Consider the following 27,235-nt stretch of genomic DNA (forward strand, 5'->3'; position numbering starts at 1 on the left):
TCGGTATTCACCGAGGAGAGGGACATGAGGGATGTTGAGGTTAGGAACAGATGTTTGATTACTCTAGGTCAAGTCGGCATAAGGAGGGAGGAAGTGTTGGGTATTCTAAAGGGCATTAAGGTGGACAAGTCCCCAGGTCCGGATGGGATCTATCCCAGGTTACTGAGGGAAGCGAGAGAGGAAATAGCTGGGGCCTTAACAGATATCTTTGCAGCATCCTTAAACACGGGTGAGGTCCCGGAGGACTGGAGAATTGCTAATGTTGTCCCCTTGTTTAAGAAGGGTAGCAGGGATAATCCAGGTAGTTATAGACCAGTGAGCCTGACGTCAGTGGTAGGGAAGCTGCTGGAGAAGATACTGAGGGATAGGATCTATTCCCATTTGGAAGAAAATGGGCTTATCAGTGATAGGCAACATGGTTTTGTGCAGGGAAGGTCATGTCTTACCAACTTAATAGAATTCTTTGAGGAAGTGACAAAGTTGATTGATGAGGGAAGGGCTGTCGATGTCATATACATGGACTTCAGTAAGGCGTTTGATAAGGTTCCCCATGGCAGGCTGATGGAGAAAGTGAAGGCGCATGGGGTCCAAGGTGTACTAGCTAGATGGATAAAGAACTGGCTGGGCAACAGGAAACAGAGAGTAGCAGTAGAAGGGAGTTTCTCAAAATGGAGACGTGTGACCAGTGGTGTTCCACAGGGATCCGTGCTGGGACCACTGTTGTTTGTGATATACATTAATGATTTGGAGGAAAGTATAGGTGGACTGATTAGCAAGTTTGCAGACGACACTAAGATTGGTGGAGTAGCAGATAGTGAAGGGGACTGTCAGAGAATACAGCAGAATATAGATAGATTGGAGAGTTGGGCAGAGAAATGGCAGATGGAGTTCAATCAGGGCAAATGCGAGGTGATGCATTTTGGAAGATCCAATTCAAGAGTGAACTATACAGTAAATGGAAAAGTCCTGGGGAAAATTGATGTCCAGAGAGATTTGGGTGTTCAGGTCCACTGTTCCCTGAAGGTGGCAACGCAAGTAAATAGAGTGGTCAAGAAGGCATACGGCATGCTTTCCTTCATCGGACGGGGTATTGAGTACAAGAGTTGGCAGGTCATGTTACAGTTGTATAGGACTTTGGTTCGGCCACATTTGGAATACTGCGTGCAGTTCTGGTCGCCACATTACCAAAAGGATGTGGATGCTTTGGAGAGGGTGCAGAGGAGGTTCACCAGGATGTTGCCTGGTATGGAGGGCGCGAGCTATGAAGAGAGGTTGAGTAGATTAGGATTATTTTCATTAGAAAGACGGAGGTTGAGGGGGGACCTGATTGAGGTGTACAAAATCATGAGAGGTATAGACAGGGTGGATAGCAAGAGGCTTTTTCCCAGAGTGGGGGATTCAATTACTAGAGGACACGAGTTCAAAGTGAAAGGGGAAAAGTTTAGGGGGGATATGCGTGGAAAGTTCTTTACGCAGAGGGTGGTGGGTGCCTGGAACGCGTTGCCAGCGGAGGTGGTAGATGCGGGCACGATGGTGTCTTTTAAGATGTATCTAGACAGATACATGAATGGGCAGGAAGAAAAGAGATACAGACCCTTAGAAAATAGGCGACATGTTTAGAGGATCTGGATCAGCGCAGGCTTGGAGGGCCGAAGGGCCTGTTCCTGTGCTGTAATTTTCTTTGTTCTTTGTTAATTGTCAAGAATGTGCTTGGCGGACCCTGATGGGAGACTGGTAGTGTAAATGCTAATATAATCCAAACTAACTGGTGTAAGATAGTTTGACAAGCCACATTTATGCAAAATTAACTCTTAGGTATAGATTGATTGGTAAATCTTGGATGGTTCTTTGAGACAGAATTAAGTGAAGGGGTTAAAGATTCGTCTGCTGCCCTCGATAAAAATTCTTGTCAGGCTATAGACCCCTGCGTTTTTAATACATTCACATCAACTGATTGACTTTCAGCAGGTCAGTCAGCACCTGTGGAGTGAACAAACAAGTTCATGTTTAAGACGCAACCCTTGAAAGTTATCCTGTCTGTTGTCTTCCGCAGGTGCTGACTGACCTGTTGAGTTTTTCTCGCATTTTCTGTTTTTATTTACGATCCAGCATTTGCAGATTGTTGCTTTCTGAGCTGGGATGATACAACTCCTTGAAAAAGTTTTTCTGGTTATGGCACATGACAAGTGGAGGAGCTGGAATAATTTTTTTTTTAAAAACAGGCTATACTCTTATTTATCTACAATATAAAAAGGAACATGTGGGCTTAATAAATGCAATTACAAATAATAAGACATTATGATAAGGGTTTTAAATCTTTTATAAATAGAAGTTTAGCATTATACAGAGGAATACAAGAAGTTTCAAAGTAATAAAAAGTCTAATTTGCTATCTAGTTACTTACCTGCATCCACTCATTACTTTGTGGATCATAGGCCTCCACAGAGTTTAGATACGACTGTCCATCATATCCTCCAACTGCATACAGCCTATCACCAAGTAAGCAAACGCCAACTGCATCTTTGCTGATATTCATTGGTGCTACTGCTGTCCAAGTATCAGTTTTAGGATCATATCTGCAAGCAAGCACAGCCATGTTTTTCTAATCAGGTCCAAGTATTTTTGGAACAATGCTGCAGGCACAGTAGTATGTTCACATTTACAAATTATACTCACATGAAATCCACTAGTGTTAACTAACTTGTATAAATTCATTTATCTAGCCAGGGTATGGAAATAGGATCCATGGAGTTAAAATGATTCACTGCCTGCTTTGGCCCCTGCAATTGCAGCCTCCCCTTCCCCACACCGCTGATGTTAAAATCAACCTGCAGCAACTGGGTTACACTGAAAGCACAAACTGAAGTGCTTTGAAGTTTAGATAATGAGAAAAGTTACTCCAAAAACATGAGCCTTGCAATTTCCCTCTGAACTTGGAAGTTTGGAAAAGACGACGGCAGTTGACTAACTTAAAAGTACTTGGGAGAAAACTATTTTTGTCTGTATTAGATAATTGATTTTATTCCTTATCACTGGCCCCACAACATTTATAGCTATGAGATAGCTCTCTCTGCAAGGTACAGAAACAAGCATTTTCCTACTGGCAGGTGAAAATCAATTAATATGTCAGAATCTTGATGCTATCAAATAACAAGAAGATTGATACACTAATGCTAGTTGAATGTGCCCTAGTTGCACCATTTCTCTGTATCTGGAAAACAATGACTGCAGTAGAGCCATTCAAGAAATAATTTCCACCAAAACTAAAATTCCTTAATTGGTTTTGGACAGTAGAAAGGGAATAATCAGGGTGAGATACATCATTAGAATGAAAATAAGAGAAAGTCAGTTCTTCTTTTCCTAAGTATGGAATGCTCCACTTAAGTAACTCGGCACAGTGTGCTCTCTTGCCAAGTGTGAATTCAATTTGTTATTATAGAATCATAAAATCTTAAACCATAGGAGGAGGTCATTCAGACTAACACGCCTTTACCTCTTTGAAAGAGCTATCCAATTCGTCCCACTCCCCTGTGATTGCCCCATAGTTCCACAAATGGTTTCTTTTCAAGTATATATCCAAGTTATAAATGTGGTCAGCTGACTTACTTGACAGAACCCATGTGACTTTTTGATTCCTAGGCCCATACTGTTAGTACTAGGCTGCAACATTATTTTCCCATTAGAATTATATAAAATTTGACATTGGCCTAAAACTTGCAACTAGTACTGTATATTAGAAGTAAAAAAAAAAGTCAGAAATATGCAGCATTAATTTGGTGATGAGACTACAAGGTCAATTTTCCAAGACTCTGCTAGCAGCATAGAATTTTGTTTGAACAGAACAGATTAAAGGTCAGCAGGTCCAATTCGTGGCACTCCTGATTTTCCAGTCATTAATTTTAATGGTTGGAAAATTTGAAATGTTGCAAATCAGGCATGCTAACCTTTGCACTGATTCTCTGATTCATGTTCCTTTTAAGTAAGACTCTGCACTAGGAGTGAAGTCTTCAGAATTTTAGTCTTATATATCAGAAATTGTTTCTGGTAGAAAAGTAATGATGAACAGCTATTAAATAATGAAAAATGCTTTCAAGCTTGAACTGTGCAATCTCTGCAAAACCATCTCCAGCGTTAAAAACTGCTGTTATACACCTGCTGTTAACTCCCGAAGCACATATATGTAAATTCATTTCTATTAATATCTACTTCATAACACAATGCCTGGCAAAGGAATCAATCTGTGGCAGCACTTTTAAAATATATAAATAATTAAAGCATGAATGCTTCCTCCTAGACCCGATTATAAATAACATAAAAAAACCTCTTTCCTCTCAAAAATATATATGCATTTGACTTATGCATTAAAACAATGCTGATATTCACTGAAAATTTTTGTTTGTTTGACTTTTGCAATGTAGTAATAACCTTAAAATAATAGCTATGGCAAATAGCAGAGCATTTAAGCAATGAATATATAAATTTGAATATGCTAATTATTAGTGTTTGTAGATGAACTGACCTCGGTCTTATTTTCAGAAGATTACAAATAAATCTCAATTTTATAACCTTTCCCATTGCACTCAGCTCCTTGTACTTGGTAGTTAAATTAGGAGTTTTTCCACAGGTTTACAGATCTGTTCTAAATATGAAGGTCAATGTGACAGAGATAAATGCCTAGGCCAGAAATCCTGGTAGGTTAACCAAAGAACAGTACTGATACCATTTACAGTGGCTATGAATCAAATTAGTTCCATCTCTTGAGAACAGAATATGGAATTAATTCTTTTTTAAAAATCAATTTTGACTCATTATGTAAATGCATTTAAACACGGATGGTTTCAAGTACGCCTATTTTCAAAAGGTACAGTTAGGAAATCAAAAACATTATGACACAACAGCATTTCTTACCGAGGCTGAAATAAACTCAACATTTGCATCATGGGAAAATTCTGCACTGCATTTCACAGACATGATTCACTGTACTAACCATAAATGTACACGAGAATAATTCAATTTCGTAAAATTAATTCCAAAGTTTGCGGGCTGAATCTTGTTGTCCCGCTGCCGGGAGCGGCGGCGGGTGAAAAAGATGGCAGCCGGCACATATGGGCTGTGCACCGCCATGCGGTCGTGATCTTGAGCCCGTCGTCAACAGGCGCTGGTGCCATTTTTAAAGGGCTGCAGCCCTTCAAAGAAACTGCAGAGTTGCCCCGTCTCCCCCCCGCCAACTACACTAGTGTTGACCTCTTTCCCCCCCACCACTGTACACCAAATGTACAGTTCACCCCTTCCCCACCTTGGTGGTGCCAGCCTTCCCTGGATGGGAAAGTGAAGGTGAGCGAATTCCAAACGTCGCACTGAAGATCCGGAACTTCAGGTAAGATCGCTCCGGTTTTCATTTTAATTCATGCAAACAGGTAATTTAAATAAGTAAAGTCGGGTCCCATCGCAGAGCGATGGAGGGCGCCCCCCACCCCCCACCGGAGCTTCCCCACCTCTGGGAAGATTGGTGGCGGCGATCCTGGCGTCAGGCTCCATGGTGGGCTGCTGCGATCCTCTGGGCCCCCCCACACCTCCCAACAACAAAACCTGACGTCGGGCTGTGAACAAAATCCAGCCCTGCATCTTTCTCTGTGAATAGTAATTTTCCAATGTCCATTCAAGTTTAATTTTGTCACTGCATGGCACTTTATTTTGCAAAAATTTGCATTTTAGATCACTAGCTACTTCCACCTATTGGTAATTTTTATTGTTTTTTTTTAGCTAAATCATCTATACAAATCATATTTTCATATATCTCTTGCAACCCCAAGTTAATTCTCCAGATCCAGTTTCATTGGGCTTGTTTGGGAGGGGGGACTTGATTGCACATATCTTTACAAATGCTCAACCTGTGCCAGTTCATTGTCAATTTAAAAGCACATTTATCCCCAAAGCAGGTTTCCCTTCCTCTACCATACAACCCAAACCTGACTCTAGGAAAGGGACAAGTGTGAAAGTTAGTCAAGATTGAATTTTGAACCATAGTATCCTACTGGAGAGTCCAAGATTCGCCTTATAGCTACTAGCTGCCTTCCATATATTGATCTTTTTTTAATGTAGGGGTATTCAAAATTACAAAGGTTTAGTCTTTTCTGTATATGGTATTTAACATGTGATCATGACATAGATTTCCTGTAGGCAGTGGCTGAGAAATACTTCATTTACCTCTCCACACAGTCAGACAGCCTTGAAGTGAGGTTAGATGCTGGTGCATCATGCCCTCCAATGGCATACAAGAAACCATTCCAGGTGGCAACTCCCACTCCTCCCCGTCTTTTAGACATCTGTGCACAGGGGGTCCATTTGTTCGTGTGGGGATCAAAGCATTCTACAGACTTAAGGCAAGAACTTCCATCTCGACCTCCAACAGCATACAATCTAAAAAAAATTAAAATGAAGTGTAATGTTCCAAATATGAAACTCATCATATGCTTTTGTTTAACAGCTATGAATTAACTTAACAAAATCACACTCTGAGCATGGAACCTTACCCATCAGGAGTGCATATTGGAAAACTGGGTGCACACGGTTCCCATGATGTTTTGTCCATTGAAAGCACCTGGAGTGCAATTTTGTAAAATTATCCTTTATATTCTATTGTTTGTACCATAAATCAAAAATACAATCATAAACTCAGGGACAATTGTACATTACTTGTGTATGCTGATTCAACATCTCATCGTTGGTTTAGGCAACTTAAAATGCTGAAAACATCATATAATCATATTGAAATGATACAAATTTCTAATGTTACACCTGCACTTACGAGGGTCAATTTAGTGAATCTACTTAAAAAGTAGAAAGGCACAATTCAACATGGTGGCTCCTCATCAGAGCCCTTTCCTATCCTGAGTGGTGTGAAACAGGGCTGTGTTCTCGCACCCACACTTTTTGGGATTTTCTTCTCCCTGCTGCTTTCACATGCGTTCAAATCCTCTGAAGAAGGAATTTTCCTCCACACAAGATCAGGGGGCAGGTTGTTCAACCTTGCCCGTCTAAGAGCGAAGTCCAAAGTACGGAAAGTCCTCATCAGAGAACTCCTCTTTGCTGACGATGCTGCTTTAACATCTCACACTGAAGAATGCCTGCAGAGTCTCATCGACAGGTTTGCGTCTGCCTGCAATGAATTTGGCCTAACCATCAGCCTCAAGAAAACGAACATCATGGGGCAGGATGTCAGAAATGCTCCATCCATCAATATTGGCGACCACGCTCTGGAAGTGGTTCAAGAGTTCACCTACCTAGGCTCAACTATCACCAGTAACCTGTCTCTAGATGCAGAAATCAACAAGCGCATGGGTAAGGCTTCCACTGCTATGTTCAGACTGGCCAAGAGAGTGTGGGAAAATGGCGCACTGACACGGAACACAAAAGTCCGAGTGTATCAGGCCTGTGTCCTCAGTACCTTGCTCTACGGCAGCGAGGCCTGGACAACGTATGCCAGCCAAGAGCGACGTCTCAATTCATTCCATCTTCGCTGCCTTCGGAGAATACTTGGCATCAGGTGGCAGGACTATATCTCCAACACAGAAGTCCTTGAAGCGGCCAACATCCCCAGCTTATACACACTACTGAGTCAGCGGCGCTTGAGATGGCTTGGCCATGTGAGCCGCATGGAAGATGGCAGGATCCCCAAAGACACATTGTACAGTGAGCTCGCCACTGGTATCAGACCCACCGGCCGTCCATGTCTCCGTTATAAAGACGTCTGCAAACGCGACATGAAATCGTGTGACATTGATCACAAGTCGTGGGAGTCAGTTGCCAGCATTCGCCAGAGCTGGCGGGCAGCCATAAAGACAGGGCTAAATTGTGGCGAGTCGAAGAGACTTAGTAGTTGGCAGGAAAAAAGACAGAGGCGCAAGGGGAGAGCCAACTGTGCAACAGCCCCAACAAACAAATTTCTCTGCAGCACCTGTGGAAGAGCCTGTCACTCCAGAATTGGCCTTTATAGCCACTCCAGGCGCTGCTTCACAAACCACTGACCACCTCCAGGCGCGTATCCATTGTCTCTCGAGATAAGGAGGCCCAAAAGAAAACTTAAAAAGTCATTCAAATTGCCACATGAGGCCTATCCACATGACAGTACAACATTGAGCTAGCCTTGTCAGATGTTGCAAGCCCAGCAGTGAAAAAAAACATAAAGGCTTGCACTTATATAATGGCTTTCAGAATTATAGAACATCCCAAAGCGCTTTACAGCCAATGAAGTACCTATGAAGTGCAGTCACTGTTGTAATGTCAGATAAGTGGTAGCCAATATTATCACATGCTCCATGCTTACCTCGACTCGCAAGGAAAAGAAGGCCCTGCAGGATATTATGAGCATGCAGATTTTAGAAGGCTGCAGATCAAAATTACAGGTATCCAGCTTCTAAATCATATGGAGATTTAAAAAATTTGGACCCTTTTTCAAGGCTCAAAAATTCTGAAAAGTTTTCAGCCCCAAGTAATTCTTTACAGGTGGGAAGAAGTATTAACCAAGAACAAAAAAGTCAGTAAATTCAACACAGAAGCACAAAATGGAATCCAATGTAAGCAAAGTTGCCTTATTTGGAGCTCCAGTATATGCTCTCCAGATGATGGCATTGCATTATGCCTAGCAGCAGGTGGTGGTCAGGCTCAACATTACCTGCAGAACATGGGAACTGATGTGGAAGAAGACAGCACACTTTAAGGAATCAGGCACAATAATATTACCCAATAGTACCATGCACCAGGTAGATTGCCTAAGACACCTTTTCTCGAAGTGTTGCCTATCAATCGGTTCTACATGAACAATCTGCCTACGCCAAGCCGTCAAACAACCTTATAGCTCTGTTATTGCATCTCACGCTTACCCATAACTCAACAGAGCACACATTGAAGATCTAATGTACAATTGAAAGCCTCAACACATCTACATCTTCAACAGATTTCACACATAAAAGCATTCAAACACAACCTTGGTCACTTACTGACCACTTCAGGTTAAGGATAATGCAGTTATCAGTGACCAAATTCTTTGTGGTGACTTTGGGCAGCAGTCTCATGCTATTTAGTGGGAAAGATAATAATGCTGGCCATACTAATCTGATGCATCAGGTACCTGTTTAATACAAGTGTAGTCGGTGCATTCACTAATTTTGCAGTGCTAGCTGGGAATTAACTATATGCATCACAGTTGAAGGCAGTGGTTATTTGCAAACACCATGTACCAAGGTGGATGCAAGTATCCTAACTGCTGAAAGCAAAGCCCTACCCTGTTGACCCAAAGTAAGCTGCTGTAACGGTCTTTATAATCATTGGCAAACAGGTGTGAAGATCGCAGATATGCTCTGGTGCCTGCATCTTGCCTATAATAAACAAATGAGGCCAATGAATCAATTTCCCATGGTCCTGCCACCAGCCTCCTTAGGCATATTCGCATGTGTTACATCTAGCTCATGCCCAATATCTAGGCCAAAGTGTTTCAGAACTGACACAGATGATGAGAATATGAAGGTGGAGCTACTATCTTTGAGAACGACAAGGGTTGTTTTTCAGGGATGTGGGTGGAAGCTACTTGTGCGGGGACTTTTCAAATAGTTTTTAACCAAAACAAATCCACCAGATCTATGTAAACACCCTTTTCAATGCAGGCTAAAAAGAAAAATGAATCTTGAGAGGTAAACCAAAAAAGTAAATCCAGTGAACAAACAGACCTTACGCAATTTGAGCTTTTGTTAGGTAAATATTAAAATTCATCTATTGAGTGGATTATAGTATGGAGAGTAATAATGAACACACCAATTTAAACAGAGCAGATTGTGAATCTGTTCTTTACAAAACTCTGTAAATGACTAACACTGATAATTGGATGATTAGTTTTTCACAACTCCCTACACTTAATGAAGAATAAATTACATCAAAAATTTCTTCTTACTTTCCATTAAGTACTGCTACACCAACTGTACTTCGTGGCACTGACATACTGGCGACATAGTTCCACTGTCGAGCCTGGGGGTCCCATCGTTCAACTGTATTTAGATAGCTCCAACCATCATGTCCACCTACAGCATACATAGGACCCTCTAGTACTTCCACACCTGTAAACAAGCAGAATATTTTCATCAGACTGTAGAATTTTATTTATCTTTGAAAGCTACAAAAGTTTGACAATAAGTCTAGTAAACATTGCAAACGAAAACAAAGTTTGACAATTTAAGAGCTCTTTTGCCCAAGGAATTTCCCTTACTCCCATTCCCAGTGATGATGAATGCTACCTTATGACCATGCATTCTTGAAAGATAGCATAATCATTAATTTCCTTCCAGCAGTATCTGCAACAACAACTTGTAATTATATAGCATCTTTAACATACCAAAACGTCTCAAAGCACTTTACAGGAACATTATCGAACAAAATTTGACAGTCACATAAAGAGATATCAGGACAGCTGATCTTCTAATCATTTCATAATGTGCATAGAACATTCAGTAGATAAAGGATTAACAACTGTGTCACAACAGGGCTTCATTTAAAACAAATGTTATGAACTACATAATCATTCTTTTTGCTCCTTTTTATGTTATCAACATTTAGAATACACCTGCTTTTACATTCGAATTGGCTGACTGCAGGATGATCAGGTCTCAGAGGTCATAAGATAGCTATATATGTTACTGGAAGTTCAATAGTCAATAGAGGCCATGATAGACAAAATAAATGTAATATTAACAATAAATCAAAAGAGTAACTGACTGTTTTAGTATTTTCTACTAATGTTTGTATATTGTATTCAGGAACATGAGACACTCTAATGATTTATAATACAGAAATTAGCATCCATTCAATGTAAACTATTGTTACATCTAAACTCCAGTTTTGACACATAGCTGTTTGATAGTTTCACTTAAACAATTTCTCTTTCTGTATGCCTACTTTTGCCTCTGTATCGTCATTCTTTAGTTGAATCATAGGACAGACTAACAATAGTTGCCACTTAATGGTATTCTGTTTCAGCCAATTTGAGGTGTACTTTACATCATAATTGGTTTTTCCCTGTTAATTTTCTCTCCCTCAAGCTGAAACATGATACTTGCCCATGGGAAATAACCGAGTAGGAATGACAGCAGAGGTGTCCAAACTGTTAGATTACTGTGCAGCCTCTAATTGCTTTTGGAACCTTTTGCGTATTCTACGACTGGTGCCACTTACCAAGGCCATGTCTATGTGTAGACATAGGAGGCATTACACTCCAGGTTTTAGTTTTTGGATTGTAGCACTCTACTGTATTTAATGTTTTCAGTCCATCTCTACCACCCACAACGTAAAGTTTGTCATCCAGCACTGCCACACCAAACTGTAGTCGTCTCCCATTCATATTTGCGACATGTGTCCAAGTATTGGAACGCAGATCATATTTTTCAATGCTTGTGGCACCTGCACAACAATCCGAACAAATAGAATCAAAGTTAATGCACTAAATTACTGAAGGCTGCCTGTTTTGTGTTTAAAGAAAGTTTCACAATTGTGAAAACTGCTATTTCAATTTTAAAGCTGTGATCCACACAGAAATCAAAATTCAAAAATTATACTGTTTTGTGTAATTTAAAAAGAATGCATAAATATTAGCTCTGTAGCACACATTTTTGTTTTGAATCTGATCCCTCAGGAAGTATCTTCCCCCTCAGCTACCTGATCAATTCTTATCAATACTTAAAAAAAAAGACTTGCATTTATACAGTGCCTTTCATGACCACTGGACGTCTCAAAGCACTTCACAACAAATGAAGTACTTTTTGAAGAGTAGTCACTGTTGCAGTGCAGGAAATGCAGCCGCCAGCATGTGCACAGCAAACTCCCACAAACAGCAATGTAATAATGACCAGATAATCTGTTTTTGTGATGTTGATTGAGAGGTAACTATTGGCCAGGACACCGGAGCTAACTCCCCTGTTCTTCGAAATAGTGCTGCAGGATCTTTTACATCCACCTGAGCAAGTAGATGGGGCCTTGGTTTAACGCCTCATCCAAAAGATGGCACCTCCAACAGTGCATCGCTCCCTCAGTACTGCACTGGAACATCTGCCTTGGTTTTTGCGCTCAAGCCCTGGCGTGGGACTTGAACCCAGAACCTTGTGACTCAGAGGTGAGAGTGCTACCAACTGAGCCACAGCTGAAACTTCATAAAGGACCAGAAGAGGCTGTGCAGTCCATTTAGATGGTCCCAAAAACTAACACCTCTCAAAGGACCACACTCTGTATGTTCACCACTTGGTTTAAAGTAGATTTAAGTGGTTGAATCTAAATAGTCTGTGTACATTCCCTCTTCGAAGTATGGCCCCTTATCCCTTGGTTCTAGAGTTTGAGACAATCTGGAACATATTACTGGGAATCAATTTATTTATTTTATCAGGAATCTTGAGTAATACCTGACTTGAGTCTTCTCTTCTCCAAAGTAAACAATCCCAGCCTACAGGGTAAGATACGGCAGAAAAGGAAAGCTTATGTCTGACACTGAGAACTCAAGACTACAGAAAGCCGAGAGGAGTATAGGAAGTGGAGGGGTGAAATCAAAAAGAAAATTAGGAAAGCAAAGACAGGACATGAAACAATATTGGCAAGCAAAATCAAGGTGAACCCAAAGATGTTTTATCAATACATTAAGAGTAAGAGGATAACTAAGGAGAGAGTAGGGTCCATAAAAGACCAAAAAGGTAACCTATGTGTAGAGGAGGAAAATGTTGATATGGTTCTTAATGAATACTTTGTGTCTGTCTTCACAAAAGAGGGGGATGATGTAGATATTGTAGTTAAGGAGGAGGAGTGTGAAGTATTGGATGTGATAATCATAGGGAGAGGGGAAGTATTAATGGGATTAGCATCCTTGAAAGTTGATAAACCACCAGGGGCAGATGAAATGTACGCTAGGCTGTTAAAAGAAGCAAGAGAGGAAATAGCAGAAGGTCTGACCATCATTTTCCAGCCCTCATTGGATACAGGTGTGGTGCTGGAGGATTGCAGAACTGCTAATGTTGTACCTCTGTTTAAAAATGGAGTGAAGGATAGACCGAATAATTACAGTCAGTCTAACCTCAGTGGTGAGCAAATTATTGGAATCTATTCTGAGAGACAGGGTAAACTGTTACTTAGAAAGGCACAGGTTAATCAAGGATAGTCAGCATTGATTTGTCAAGGGACGATCTTGTTTGACCAACTTGATCAAATATTTTGAAGTAACAAGTAAGATAGATGAGGGTGGTGTAGTTTATGCAGTTGACATGGATTTTGACAAGGTCCCATAGGGCAGACTGGTTAAAAAAATAAAACACCATGGGATCCAGGGAAATGCAGCAAGATGGATACAAAATTGGCTCAGTGGCAGGGAGCAAAGGGTAATTATTGACGAATGTTTTAGCGACTGGAGGGCTGTTTCCAGTGGCGTTCTACAGGGCTCAGTACTGGGTCCCCTTCTTTTTGTGGTATATATTAACCATCTGGATGTAAATGTAGGGGGCATGATCAAGAAGTCAACAGACGACACAAAAATTGGCCGTGTGGTAGGCAGCGAGGAGGATAGCTGTAGGCTGCAGTAAGATATTGATGGTCTGGTCAGATGGGCAGAAAAGTGGCAAAAGGAATTCAACTTGAAGAGGTGATGCATTTGAGGAGGTCAAACAAGGCAAAGGAATACACGATTCATGGAAAAATACTGAGAAGCGTAGAGGAAGTGAGGGACCTTGGAGCAAATGTCCACAGATCCCTGAAGATAGCAGGAAAGGTCGATAAGGTGCTTAAGAAGGCATATGGAATCCTTTCCTTTATTAGCAGAGGTATAGAATATAAGAGCAGGGAGGTTATGCCGGAACTGTATAAAACACTGGTTCGGCCACAACTTGAGTACTGTGTGTAGTTCTGGTCACCTCATTACAGAAAGGATGTAATCGCACTAGAGAGGGTATAGAGCAGATTTACGAGGATATTGCCAGGACTGGAAAAATGCAGCTATGAGGAAAGATTGGATAGGCTGGGGTTGTTCTCCTTGGAACAGAGAAGGCTGAGGGGAGATCTGATTGAAATGTACAAAATTTTGAGGGGCTTGGATAGAGTGGAGGTGAAGAGTTTATTCACCTTTACAGAGAGGTCAGTGATGAGTGGGCATAGATTTAAAGTGATTGGTAGGAAGATTAGAGGGGAGATGAGGAAAAGCTTTTTCACCCAGAGGGTGGTGGGGGTCTGGAACTCACTGCCTGAAAGGGTAGTTGAGGCAGAAACCCTCAACTCATTCAAAAGGAGTCTGGATATGCACCTCAAATGCCATAATCTGCAGGACTATGGACCAAATGCTGAAAGGTGGGATTAGAATAAGTGGATTGTTTTTCTGCCGGCACAGACATGATGGGCTGAGTGGCCTCTTTCAGTGCCCTAAATTTTCTATGATTTTAATATAGTACACAAAGGCACATTTTGCAGTAGTGTTGAATCTAGAGGTTCAAGCAGAGGTATGTGAGCACTGAAGGCATATATGATATATATTTTCTAAAGAAATCCAGGTGCATGACTCCCCTACGCCAGAACATTCGAGCCACGCAAATGCCAGGCACCGACCATCTCCAAAGAGAGAATCTAACCATCTCCCTTTGATATTCATCAGCATTACGATCACTGAATCCCCCACCATTAATGTCCTGGCGGTTACTATTTACCAGAAACTGAACTGGACCAGCCATATAAGTACTGAGGCTACAAGAGCAGGTCAGAGGTTGGGGTTTCTGTGGCAAGTAACTCACCTCCTGACTCCCCAATGACTATCCACCATCTACAAGGCACAAGTCAGGAGTGTTATGGAATACTCTCCAGTTGCCTGAATGAGTGCAGCTTCAACAACACTCAAGAAGCTCGGCACCATCCAGGACAAAGCAGCCTGCTTGATTGGGACCCCCTCCACCACCGACTAACAGTGGCAGCAGCATGTACCATCTAAAAGATGCACTGTAGCAACTCGTCAAACCTCCACTGACAGCACCTTCCAAACCTGCGACCTCTATCACCTAGAAGAACAAGGGCAGCAGACGCATAGGAACACCACCATCTGCAAGTTCCCCTCCAAGCCACACTCCATCCTGACTTGGAACTATACTGCCGTTCCTTCACTGTTGCTGGGTCAAAACATGTAAAAACCTGGGATTTCCTTCCTAATAGCACTATGGGTGTACCTACACCAGATGGACTGCAACAGTTCAAGAAGGCAGGTCAGCAGCATCTTCTCAAGGGCAATTAGGGATGGGCAACAAATGCTGGCCTTGCCAGCGACACCCACATCCCATGAATGATTAAAAAAAAGGAAGCTTGGGTTTTTTAAAAACTTATTGATTTGTTACATTTCTAGGCATTGGAGCCTTCTACAGTTCTGAACATAAATTTCAAGAATCTCATGATCACGATATCCTACTTCCCCATTTTATTTTCAAAGCTTGACGCTTGTGCAAATAGTGACAGCAATGCATAAATTTGACCAGTTAATAAATTCACTCCATTCTCAACGAAGCAGCTGGAATGAGTCTTGAGGAAAAGAACACAAACAACACAATAACTGGGTGTATCCCAAAAAGTTCCTTTGAAGAAAAAGAAACGTATCTAAAAGCTGCATTTTAGTAGCTTATATTTTGATTTTTCATGAAAAAACACTAAATAAGAACACCTGTAACTGTGACTCTTAGGAGCTAAGAACTCAATTTAAAAATTTCTGCCTCTCGTTCACATGCAACGAAGAGGGAAAAAGCTATATCTGGTCGAATGGTTCTGACAAACTCCAGTCCTGGCTTCTAATCAACAGCATCGCTGTTTTTGTGAAGAACTTCGTTACATTAACCAACTCGCTTTCTACCAGTTTGAACCTGTTTCCTTTGCACCACTATCATGGTTTACTTTCAAATAGTTTTCCAGATGTATTTTTCTATACTGTTTACTGTTATATACCTCTATGATGCCCCATTGTTTGCCAATTTTCAAAAGTGGAAAGCTCAAGGGCTGAATTTTCAAAATGGAGACAGGAAACAGGAACCGGGTTTGGTTACGGGTCTGAAACCTGCCTTCTCTGGGAAGGTGATTCAGATTGCAATTTTCAAGTGGGAAAGCCTTAATTGGTATGCAGTTGAGTTTCCTGTCCTCTTTGAGTCAGTGGGATTGAAAATGGCAGTGGATCAGATCAAGTGTGCGGCTCATGTAGACTTCCACAGCAGCTATCACTGAGACTGCTGGAGGGAGAGATCTGCCTTCACAGCACCACAGAGAAGCGAGAGGTTCACAGAGGAGCTGGAGGCCTGGCACGAGGAGTGGGACAGACCCTCACTTCATGGATGCCGACTTGGATCTAATGCTGGAGGCTGTGAGAGAGAGAGGAGGGAGTTCCTCTTCGCAGAGGGTTGCAGGAGGAGGCAAACTTGTCATGCAGCAGTTGCACCTCTCTGTTCAGTGTTATCCCCCTCTGCCCCCCTCTTCCTCCTGCTCCACCTCCAATGAGCTGTCTCCTTCCAGGGCCTCGCTGTCCTCAAGGTCCACACCTCTCTGGAGGAACGTGTTATTGACAGCGCATCAGACCACCATAATGACCGAGACCTTTGCAGGAGGCCATTGGAGGGTGCCATTTGACCGATCCAGGCATCAGAATAGCATCTTCGCAAACCCAATGGCCTGCTCAATGGTTGGCCTGCTGAAAGATGTAATTGGTTGTTTTGCCTCTGTCCAGTCTTACACTTGTTTTTCATGTTTTTGCTTTCGGACAGAGCTGTTCATTATTCTGCCACTGGCACTCCCTCTGAACAAATGCTTTGTCTTTTACTACAGCTATTTAGCACTCCATTTGCCCTTTTGTTCCATGACATCTGTCACTTCCTCCCCCCTCCCACTTGCGCAAAGACTGTTAGATTTCAAAGCTTTGCCAGTTTGATGAAAGTTCACAGATCTGAATCGTTAACTCTGTTTCTCTCTCCACAGGTGCTGCCAGACCTGCTGAGTATTTCCAGCACTATCTGTTCTCATTTCAGAGTTCCAGTATCTGCAGTATTTTGCTCTTGTTTTAGTGGACAAAGGTACTGTTTGACCAGAAGTGTATACTGATTTAGCATAACATCTTCAACTTGTATCCTACTAATTTAGCTATTTTATTTCAGTATTCTATTTGCTTTGCTGATTATTGCTTTGCAGTGATTGGACGTAAACCCCAACAGCACTCCGAAGTGCTAGAAGTTGTCCACATTCAGTGCCTTCTTTGTTCGTTTCAATATGTCACCTCAACAACTTGTGAATCTGTTTCCCACTATTAGGACATGTGCCTTGTTCCAGATTGATAAAGTACTACATATGCTTTGTTGCAAAATACCACTTCTAATTCTTACTTCAGTGAATTTTGTGCTCATCAAAGGAAGGGGCAGTGGCATTGGGGAATAGCACTGTTTTCCTATTTCTGGCATACAGTGGTGGCATCTAGCAGTTCCAGGTCAAATATAGCACTTTCAGCTGTACAATAAAACCCTCTATCCTGCCTCAAATCAGATATTTACAATAATATTGGCTTTTGCATATGCTAATTGATTATCCTTCTATTTCATATCTCCATGGATGATTTAAAAAAAAAATTCATTTATGGGATGTGGGCATCACTGGCCAGGCCAGCATTTATTGCCCATGAGAAGGTGGTGAGCTGCCTTCTTGAGCCGTTGCAGTCCATATGGGGTAGGTGCACTCACAGTGCTGTTAGGAAGGGAGTTCCAGGATAGACTGTCCACTAATATTCATTATAAGCCAACCGACTCCCATGGCTATCTTGACTATATTTCCTCACACCCTGCTTCCTGTAAGGACTCCATTCCATTCTCCCAGTGTCTCCGTCTCCTACGCATTTGTTCTGATGATGCAACCTTCCACAACAGCGCTTCTGATATGTCTTCCTTTCTCCTCAACCGAGAATTCCCCACCCACTGTGGTTGACAGGGCCCTCAACCGTGTCCGACCCATTTCCCGCATTTCTGCCCTCACCCCTTCCCCTCCCTTCCAGCACCGCGACAGGGTTTCTCTTGTCCTCACTTTCCACTCCACCAACCTCCACATCCGAAGGATCATCCTCCGCAATTTCCACCACCTCCAGTGTGATGCCACCACCAAACGCATCTTCCCCTCCCCTGTCAGCATTCCGAAGAGATTGGTCCCTCTGCAACACCCTGGTCCACTCCTCCATCACCCCGAAACCTCCTCTCCTTCCCACTGCACTTTCCCATGCAATCGCAGGAGGTGTAATACCTGCCCTTTTACCTCCTCTCTCCTCGCCATCCAAGGCCCCAAACATACCTTCCAGGTGCAGCAGCGATTTACTTGTACTTCTTTCAATTTAGTATACTGTATTCACTGCTCACAATGCGGTCTCCTCTACACTAGGGAGACCAAAGTAGATTGGGTGACTGCATTGCGAAACACCTCTGCTCAGTCTGCTAGCATGACCCCGAGCTTCCGGTTGCTTGCCATTTCAATTCAGCACACTGTTCTCACACCCACATTTCTGTCCTTGGCCTGCTGCAGTGTTCCAGTGAACATCAACGCAAGCTCGAGGAACAGCATCTCATTTTCCAATTGGGCACTCTCAGCCTTCCGAACTCAACATTGAGTTCAATAATTTCAGAGCATGACTGGCCTTTTTCATTATTATTTTATTTTATTTTTTAAAACATGTTCCTGCCTTAAACTTGTTTGTTCATGTTTGTGCTTTTGGACAGAGCTGTCTATTATTCCGACATTAACATTCTCTCTGGACTAATGCTTTGTCCTTCACCACACCATTAGCACTCCCTTAGCCTTCGTCCCATGATATCTTTGTCATTTAATCTCTCCTGCCCTATCACGCACCTTCCCTTGTGTTCTCCTTCCCCCCCACCCCTGCTTTATATGCTTAAAACCTACTACATTTCTAACCTTTGCCAGTTCTGATGAAAGGTCACAGACTTGAAACGTTAACTTCTGCTTCTCTCTCCACAGGTGCCAGAGCTGCTGAATACTTCCAACATTTTCTGTTTTTATTTCAAATTTTCAGAATCTGCAGTATTTTGCTTTTACTTGTGAATTGGTACTTTGGTACTGGAAATTTTAGAGGGATAAGGCTATTGGTAGCATTTGGTGCAATAATTACCGCAACACTTCTCTCAAGTGAATTCTTAAAGAGGTTAGGACGGGAGACAATTGTCAGTTTTTTTGCCAATAGAATCATAGAAAAGTTAGGGCACAGAAGGAGGCCATTCAGTCCATCATGTATGTGCCAGCTGAAAAAAACTAGCTGCCCATTCTAATCCCACCTTCCAATACGTGGCCTTGCTGGTTACAGCACTTCAGGTGCAGGTCCAGGTACCTTTTAAATGAGTTGAGGGTTTCTGCCTCCACCACCGATCAGGGCAGTGAATTCCAGACACCCACCACCCTCTGGGTGAAAAAGTTTTTCCTCATGTCCCCACTAATCCTTCTACCAATCACCTTAAATCTGTGCTCCCTGGTAATTGACCTCTCCGTTAGGGGAAACAGGTCCTTCCTGTCTACTCTATCTAGGCCCCTCATAATTTTGTACACCTTAATTATGTCACCCCTCAGCCTCCTCTGGTGTAAGGAAAACAACCCTAGCCTATCTAATCTTTCCTCAGAGTTGCAATTTTCCAGCCCTGGCAACATTCTTGTAAATCTCCTCTATACTCTCTCCAGAGCAATTATGTCTTTCCTGTGATGTGGTGACCAGAAATGTACGCAACACTCCAGCTGTGGTCTAACCAGCATTTTATACAGTTCTAGCATTACATCCCTGCTTTTGTATTCTATACCTCGGCCAATGAAGGAAAGCATTCCATATACCTTCTTCACCACTTTATCTACTTGTCCTGCCACCTTCAGGGATCTATGGTCATGCACTCCAAGGTCTCTCTCACTTCCTCTACCCCTTTCAATATCCTCCTGTTTATTGTGTATTCCCTTGCTTTGTTTGCCCTCCCCAAATGCATTACCTCACACTTCTCCATATTGAATTCCATTTGCCACTTTTCCGCCCACTCAACCAAACCATTGAAATAATTTTGGAGTCTATAGCTATCTTCTTCACTATCAACGACACGGCCAATTTTTGTGTCATCTGCAAATTTCCCAATCATGCCTCCCACATTTAAGTCCAAATCATTAACATATACCACAAACAGCAAGGGACCCAACACGGTTCCTGTGGAACGCCATTGGAAACTGCTTTCCACTCAAAAAAAATCCGTCCACTACTACCCTTTGTTTCCTGTCACTGAGACAATTTTCTATCCAACCTACCACATTCCCCTGTATCCCATGGGCTTTTACTTTTCTGACCAGTCTGCCATGTGGGACCTTGTCAAATGCCTTACTAAAATCCTTGTAGCCAACATCCACTACACTACCCTCATCAATCCTTCTTGTTACTTCTTCAAAAAATTCAATTCATTAGTAAGACACGATCTTCCCTTAACAAATCCATGCTGACTATCCCTGATTAATCCGTGCCTTTCTAAGTGACAGTTTATCCTATCTCTCAAATTGATTCTAATACTTTTCCCACCACCGAGGCCAGACTGACTGGGCTGTAATTACTTGGCCTATCCCTTGCACCCTTTTTAAACAATGGTACAACTTTCGCAGACTTCCAGTCATCTGGTACCTCGCCTGTATCCAGTGAGGATTTGAAAATGATCCTCAGGGCATTCACTATTTCCTCCCTGGCTTCCTTTAACAGCCTGGGATACAATCCATCTGGCCCTGGTGATTTATCCACTTGCAAGGATGTCAGACCCTCTAGTACTTCCTCCCTCATTATGCTTATCGTATCTTAATATTTCACACTCCTCCTTGTTAACTACAATGTCTGCATCATCTCTCTCCTTTGTGAAGACAGAGAGAAAGTACTCATCAAGAACCCTGCCCACATCTTCTGCATCCACACATAAGTTACCTTGTACATCTCTGATAGACCCTACCCCTTTCTTCAGTTATTCTCTTGCTCTTAAGATACTAATAAAACATCTTCGGGTATTCCTTGATTTTACCTGCCAATATCTTTTCATGTCCTCTCTTTGCTTTCTTAATTTCCTTTTTTACTTCACTCCTGCACTTTCTATACTCCTCTAGGCTTTCTAATGTATTAAGTTTTTTGTGATTGTCTTAAGCTTTCTTTTTCTGCTTTATCTTACCCTGTATGCTTCTAGATAACCAGGGGGCTCTAGATTTGGCAGTACCACCCTTTTTCTTTGTGGGGACATGTCTACACTGTGCCCGTAGAATCTCGCTTTTGAATGCCTTCCACTGGTATGCCAGTGATTTTCTTTCAAGTAGCTGTATCCAGTCCACTTTCGCCAGATCACTGCTCAGCTTCGTAAAATTTGCCTTCCCCCAATTTAGAACTTTTATTCCTGTTCTATCTTTGTCCTTTTCCATAATAATGCTAAATCTAACTGTATTCTGGTCACTAACTCCAAAATGATCACCCACTGCTACTTCATCCACTTGCCCAGCTTCATTTCCTGAGACGAAATCTATAATTGCGCCCCCTCTCGTTGGGCTTGTTACGTGCTGGCTAAAAAAGTTCTCTTGAATGCAGTTCAAGAATCTGTGCCCTTCACACTGTATCCCAGTTGATATTGGCATAGTTGAAATCCCCAACTATTATTTCCCTATTGTTTTTGCACTAAGAAATTTGCCTGCATATTTGTTCTTCCATCTCCCTCCCACTATTTGGGGATCTATGGTACCTAATAATGTGGCTGCCCCTTTTTGTTATTTCTGAGTTCAACCTATATGGCCTCAACAGATGGTTTATTTAGCATATCATCCTTCCTCACACCTGTAATTGATTCTTTAACCAATAATGTGACACCCCCTCCTTTTTTATCCTCCTCTCTGTCCTGCTGAAAGCTCTATATCCAGGGATGTTGAGTTGCCATTCTTGCCTCTCTTTAAGCCATTTCTGTTATAGCGATGATATCATGCTGCCATGTGTTTATCTGTGCCCTCAGCTCATTGACTTTATTTGCTATACCCCTTGCAGTTAAATAAATACCTTTTAACACTGCCAAATTCCTGTGCTGTACACTTTTTAACCTTTGCTTCTTCTGTCTTTCAGTCACTCACTATTTTTCTGCCTCCCATTCCCTGCTCTGAATTTGTCCTATCTGAAACTGCCCTCAGGTTCCCATCCCCTGTCAATCTAGTTTACCCATCTCCAACAGCACTAGCAAACCTTCCTGAAAGGATATTCATCCTGGTCCTGTTCAGCTGTAGACCGTCCAGCTTGTACAAGTTCCACCTTCCCCAGAACCAGTCCCAATGACCCAGAAATCTGAAGCCCTCCCTCCTGCACCATCTCTACAGCCACACATTTATCTGGTGTATTTTCCTATTCCTATACTCACTAGGCTTGGGAGTAATCAGGAGACCTTTGAGGTCCTGCTTGCTAATCTCTTTCCTAACTCCCTAAACTCAGCCTGCAGGACCTCATCCCCTTTTCTGCCTATATCGTTGGTACCAATGTGGACCATGGCCTCTGACTCTGCACCTTCGCCCTCCAGAATGCTCTGTAGCTGCTCAGTGATATCCATGACCATTGCACCAAGGAGGCAACATACCATCCTGGAATCATGTTGGCGACCACAAAAACGCCTGTCTGTTCCCCTAACTATAGAATCCCCTATGATTATTGCTCTTCTGTCTTTTCTCCTCCTTCCCTGCACATCTGAGCCACCCATGGTGCTCTGGTCATGACTGTCGCTGCACTCTCAGAGGAACCCTCTGTCCCATCGGTACTCAGAACTGAATAACAGTTTAAAAAGTAGTATTTCCTCCGGGGACTCCTGCACTACCTGCCTTGTCCTTCTTGTCTGTCTGGTGGCCACCCAGTCCCTCTCTACCTGCGCTCTCTTAAGCTGTGGGGTGACCACCTCCAGAAACATGCTTTCCACATATCTCTCATCCTCGCGAATGCACCTCACTGACACCAGCTGCTCCTAGAGTTCCAAGATTTGGCGCTTGCGTTTTTGCATTTGGTGGCACTTTCTGCACATGTAGTTATCCAGGACATGGGCAGGGTCCTGGAGTCCCCACATGGCACAGGATATGCATTTGACATGTGTCAGCAGCCCTGCCATGCCTCGAATTATTTACTTACTGCACTAAAATCAGAAGTTAAATAAACACACTAAAATGGTTATAGGTAGAACGAACAAATGAGTAACCACCTATAGACTACTTGTATTTTGGCTTCTACTTAGTAGATAGACTTAAAAGTTCGAGAAAAAATAAAAATCAGCAGAGAAAAGAAAATAAGAAAGTAAGAAAATACCCACCAGATACTCACTGATTAGCCCCTTGTGCCTCGCCGCTCTCTCTCCCTCTTGCGCGGTTTGTATCTCTGAAGTCTCATCCAGCTAATCACCCACCTGCTTCCCTGTGATGTCACACCTCGATTTTTCTTTCCGATTGCGTGCTCTGCTGTTGGAGATGTGGAGATGTGTTTTTACCAAAACTAATCTACCTTACCATTATTAATAAACCCTAACAAAACTCCTCTCTCCTGATGTGCTCTGCTGCTGTGTCTCTGCCGGTGGTTTCATGCTCTTTTTAAACTCCTCTCTCCCGATGAGCTCTGCTGCTGTGTCTCGCCCGGTGATTCCCGCACTCTTTTAAAACTCCTCTCTCCCGATGAGCTCTGCTGCTGTGTCTCGCCTGGTGATTCCCGCACTCTTTTTAAACTCCTCTCGCCCGATATGCTCTGCTGCTGTGTCTCTGCCAGTGGTTCCTGCACTCCTTTTAAACTCCTCTCTCCTGATGTGCTCTTCTGCTGTGTGCTTTTTCCTCTTTCCCTAAAATTGGTTGGATGATCTTGCTGTGATTCTTTGATTTGGATTTTTTAGTGCCTCATCAGACAGATTTTTATTATACTTGAATTCACTTTTGAGATCTGTTGAGGTTTAAATTATCCATGCTCAGTGGATTTTTGAAGAGAATGAGTCCACTCGTAATCTTAGGAATTTTTTCAACATCGCCCGTAGCTATTTCAACATTACGTATGGACATTTGCCAACTTTTCTCTTCCTACATTCAGTACTTATCAATACGGAACCTCATCTGCCACTAGTCCACCAAATATGACTTTTATCCAACTCAGTTTTAGGTCCTTGGCACCCTCTTTAAATTCAGTTAGCCTCCTCCTAGATTAATATCATCTGCAAATTTAACCAATTTGCTTTAGCTTCTGAATTTAAGTCACTAACATAAATCTGAAACACTAATCCCTGAGCATGCCACTCCACTCTATGCTTTCTTCATTATTACATTACTTAACAAGTATCCACTCTTATCCGACTTCCCAAGTTTTATCTCAGGGTTGTCCAACATATGGCCATCGGGCCAGAATCCAGCCCGCCAAAGGTTTCCATCCAGTCCGCGGGTGTAAACTGTACCGGGGGTCCGTGATTGGAGATGAGAAATTCCACATTGTCAGATCTGCTTTTAAAAAAGATTGCAAGTCAATTTCACAGCTGATAGATCCTGACATCGGGAACAGCGGTTTCTGAATTTCGGACAGATTCGGGGGTTTTAAAAAGGCTGCTGGAAAACCCCAAATCAGTCCAAAGTTCAGAAACTGCTGCCCCGAAGTCAGGATCTGTCAGCTGTGAGACTGACTTGAGATTTTTTTAAAAACGGATCAACCATCTGCTGAGCGTTCTTGCTCTCTGCTACTGTCAAAGAGCGAGAGAAAGGGGGACAGGGAGAAAGGGGGACAGAGGGAAAGGGGGACAGAGGGAAAGAGGGACAGAGGGAAAGAGGAACAGAGAGAGAGAGAGAGAGAGTGAAAGGGAGACAGAGAGAGAGGGGGAGGCAGAGAGAGAGAGGGGGAGGCAGAGAGAGAGAGGGGGAGGCAGAGAGAAAGGGAAAGGGGGACAGAGAGAGGGGGGGACAGAGAGAGGAGGGAGGGCAGAGAGAGAGACAGAGGGAGGGCAGAGAGAGAGGGAAAGGGGGTCAGAGAGAGAGGGGGACAGGGAGAGAGAGAAAGGGAGACAGAGTCACACACAGAGTGTGGGGAGACAGGGGAGAGAGTTCAAGGTCTCTGCTGACAGATGGACATCTATCTGCATTGCTACATCAAGTGTGCAGGCAGAGATTGACTAATTATGCAAGGAAAAACAATGCCAGGTACGTCACTAAATTAATTTTCAATATTGTGATGAGAAAGTAAGTCAATAAATTAGTCTTCTCATTTAAAGCTTCTTTACAAAAATGCATATTTGTTGTTGTTTTTATTAGTAAGATATATTTCTAATGCCTTTATCTTTCGAAATTTGCTCACCGGCCCCCGGGGCCGAGCAAAAATCATAATGCAGGCCCCTGCCCAAAAAGTTTGGACAAATCAGTTTTATCTCCTCTTCCCATTGCTTTAAACAATCAATAGGTTCAACTGCCTGGAAACAAATGCTACCCAAATGTTGTCAGGACTTTGTAAATAAACTACTTAGATCATCTTCGTAACTATACAGGATTATATGGAACAGTGTAACAGCTGCTCTACTTGGGAGAATCAGCATTCTAAAGAAACAACATATACGCAACCCAGATAAGTTTACAAGCAAGAGATGTCTCCGGCACAACTGGAGTGTCTGTACCAAAGTATGAACTCAGCAATGTAAACTGCTTCACCTGCATCGGAAAATAGGATAAGAACACAGATACATCTGCAATATTGGACAGGCGATTCATCACCAAAATAAAAGTTTAAATGATCTTACAGGAGTTCAAGGTTATTTAATACTCAGTACCTTTCGTTGCATCCATTCCTCCAACTGCAAATAGCACACCTACAGTAGACTTCCTAGGTTTAGTGCGAGGACTCTGCAGCATGTTTCGTCGCTCTGGTAACAGGTGATATTTCATTGCTTCCATAATGAGTTTTTGGCACTCAATATCATCCCTAAAGAGCATATTGTTCTCCATGTCTGCAAGAAACTATTCAGAACAATTCAAATTCAAATATCCAATATGAACTAAAAAAATGCAAAACATTCAACCTAAACAGGAAGGTTTGCACACTGTTACAAAATCATAATTTCTTCAATTTCCTTCTGTAAAAAGATACATTTCTTGGTTATATATTTTATATTTGAAGTACAGAGATTTTACTTGGCAATAAATTTGCCACTGGAATTATTAAACAAAACTTGGTTCAGTACATTACTGTACTGTGTGTTCTTACAATGAGAAACTAAGATTGATATGCTCAAGTATGAAATTAAAAATGTAAGATTACCTACTGCAGGTATGGACTTCCTCATTCTTTCAAATAACTTCATCCTCCATTTACAAATTGTCATGAAAGACCACTCAGCAACACTAGCTCTAAGAAATTTGCATATGCATGGTCAAGTGAGACAATACTGTTTCATTCTGGGTTCCATCTTAAGTTCTTTGAAGAGAGACTTGATATAGCATGGAGACCTCAGTAACAGAGAGAACACTCAAATATCTGCAGTAAACACTCCAATAAGAATGAAAAATAGGTCAGGAAAGAACCCTTGCATGAGCAGAATGAAGTTCCACCAAAGAAAGAGCCGTTAATTAGTGTTATTTACTCAGTTGTTCAAATTCCACAGACTAATTGGATATATCATAGCAGTGCAGAAATTTGTGAGATTCTGGCAATACATATTCAGGCTAGAACAAAGTGCTTATTGTCCTGAGTTGGAAAGAATCCAAAGGATATTCAGACGGTTCAAGGCAGCTGCCTTATAAATGGCCTAAGGAAGAACCTCAGCAATTAACCCAAAAAGCTGCATCAAGATAACAAACAAATATGAAAATAACTTTCATTCTGTAACACTCCTCACTTTCAGGATAATGGCCCTGAAAATCTGTGATCATGCAGGTGGACTCCCACTATAACTCTGACAAGAGTGAGGCCTGGCACACCTCCGCAAGAAGGAGGATGTGGGGGCCCACCTAGGCCAACTAGATATACAAACATAAGGGATCAATTTTTTTCTCCACAGAAATTACAAGTAACGACTTGAAACCTAGACACCCCACTCTTTTGGACCATGCAATCTTTGGGGTTAGTAGCAGAGGCAGATCCCAGCACTGAAGTTGTGATGTAATCCCTGCAGATTTTCAGGGTTACTAGGAGGGGAGGAAAGCTATGGTG

The 27,235-nt window shown here is 42.3% G+C and overlaps 1 protein-coding gene across 3 annotated transcripts in view; it reads right to left on the minus strand.

The window, feature by feature from the left end:
- Nucleotides 1–27,235, minus strand: part of LOC137372677 (kelch-like protein 5) — a 211,094-nt gene that overhangs the window by 19,431 nt on the left and 164,428 nt on the right. For all 3 annotated transcript variants that reach the window (XM_068036734.1, XM_068036744.1, XM_068036724.1), the window contains 5 exons: nucleotides 25,857–26,043; nucleotides 11,221–11,445; nucleotides 9,947–10,109; nucleotides 6,208–6,420; nucleotides 2,405–2,576 (listed from right to left, as the gene is read on the minus strand). In XM_068036734.1, the coding sequence (XP_067892835.1) occupies nucleotides 2,405–2,576; nucleotides 6,208–6,420; nucleotides 9,947–10,109; nucleotides 11,221–11,445; nucleotides 25,857–26,043 (960 nt within the window). The remainder of the gene's footprint in view (nucleotides 1–2,404; nucleotides 2,577–6,207; nucleotides 6,421–9,946; nucleotides 10,110–11,220; nucleotides 11,446–25,856; nucleotides 26,044–27,235) is intronic.

The sequence above is a fragment of the Heterodontus francisci genome, chromosome 1, assembly GCF_036365525.1.
Source record: "Heterodontus francisci isolate sHetFra1 chromosome 1, sHetFra1.hap1, whole genome shotgun sequence".
Classification (NCBI taxonomy): Eukaryota; Metazoa; Chordata; class Chondrichthyes; order Heterodontiformes; family Heterodontidae; genus Heterodontus; species Heterodontus francisci.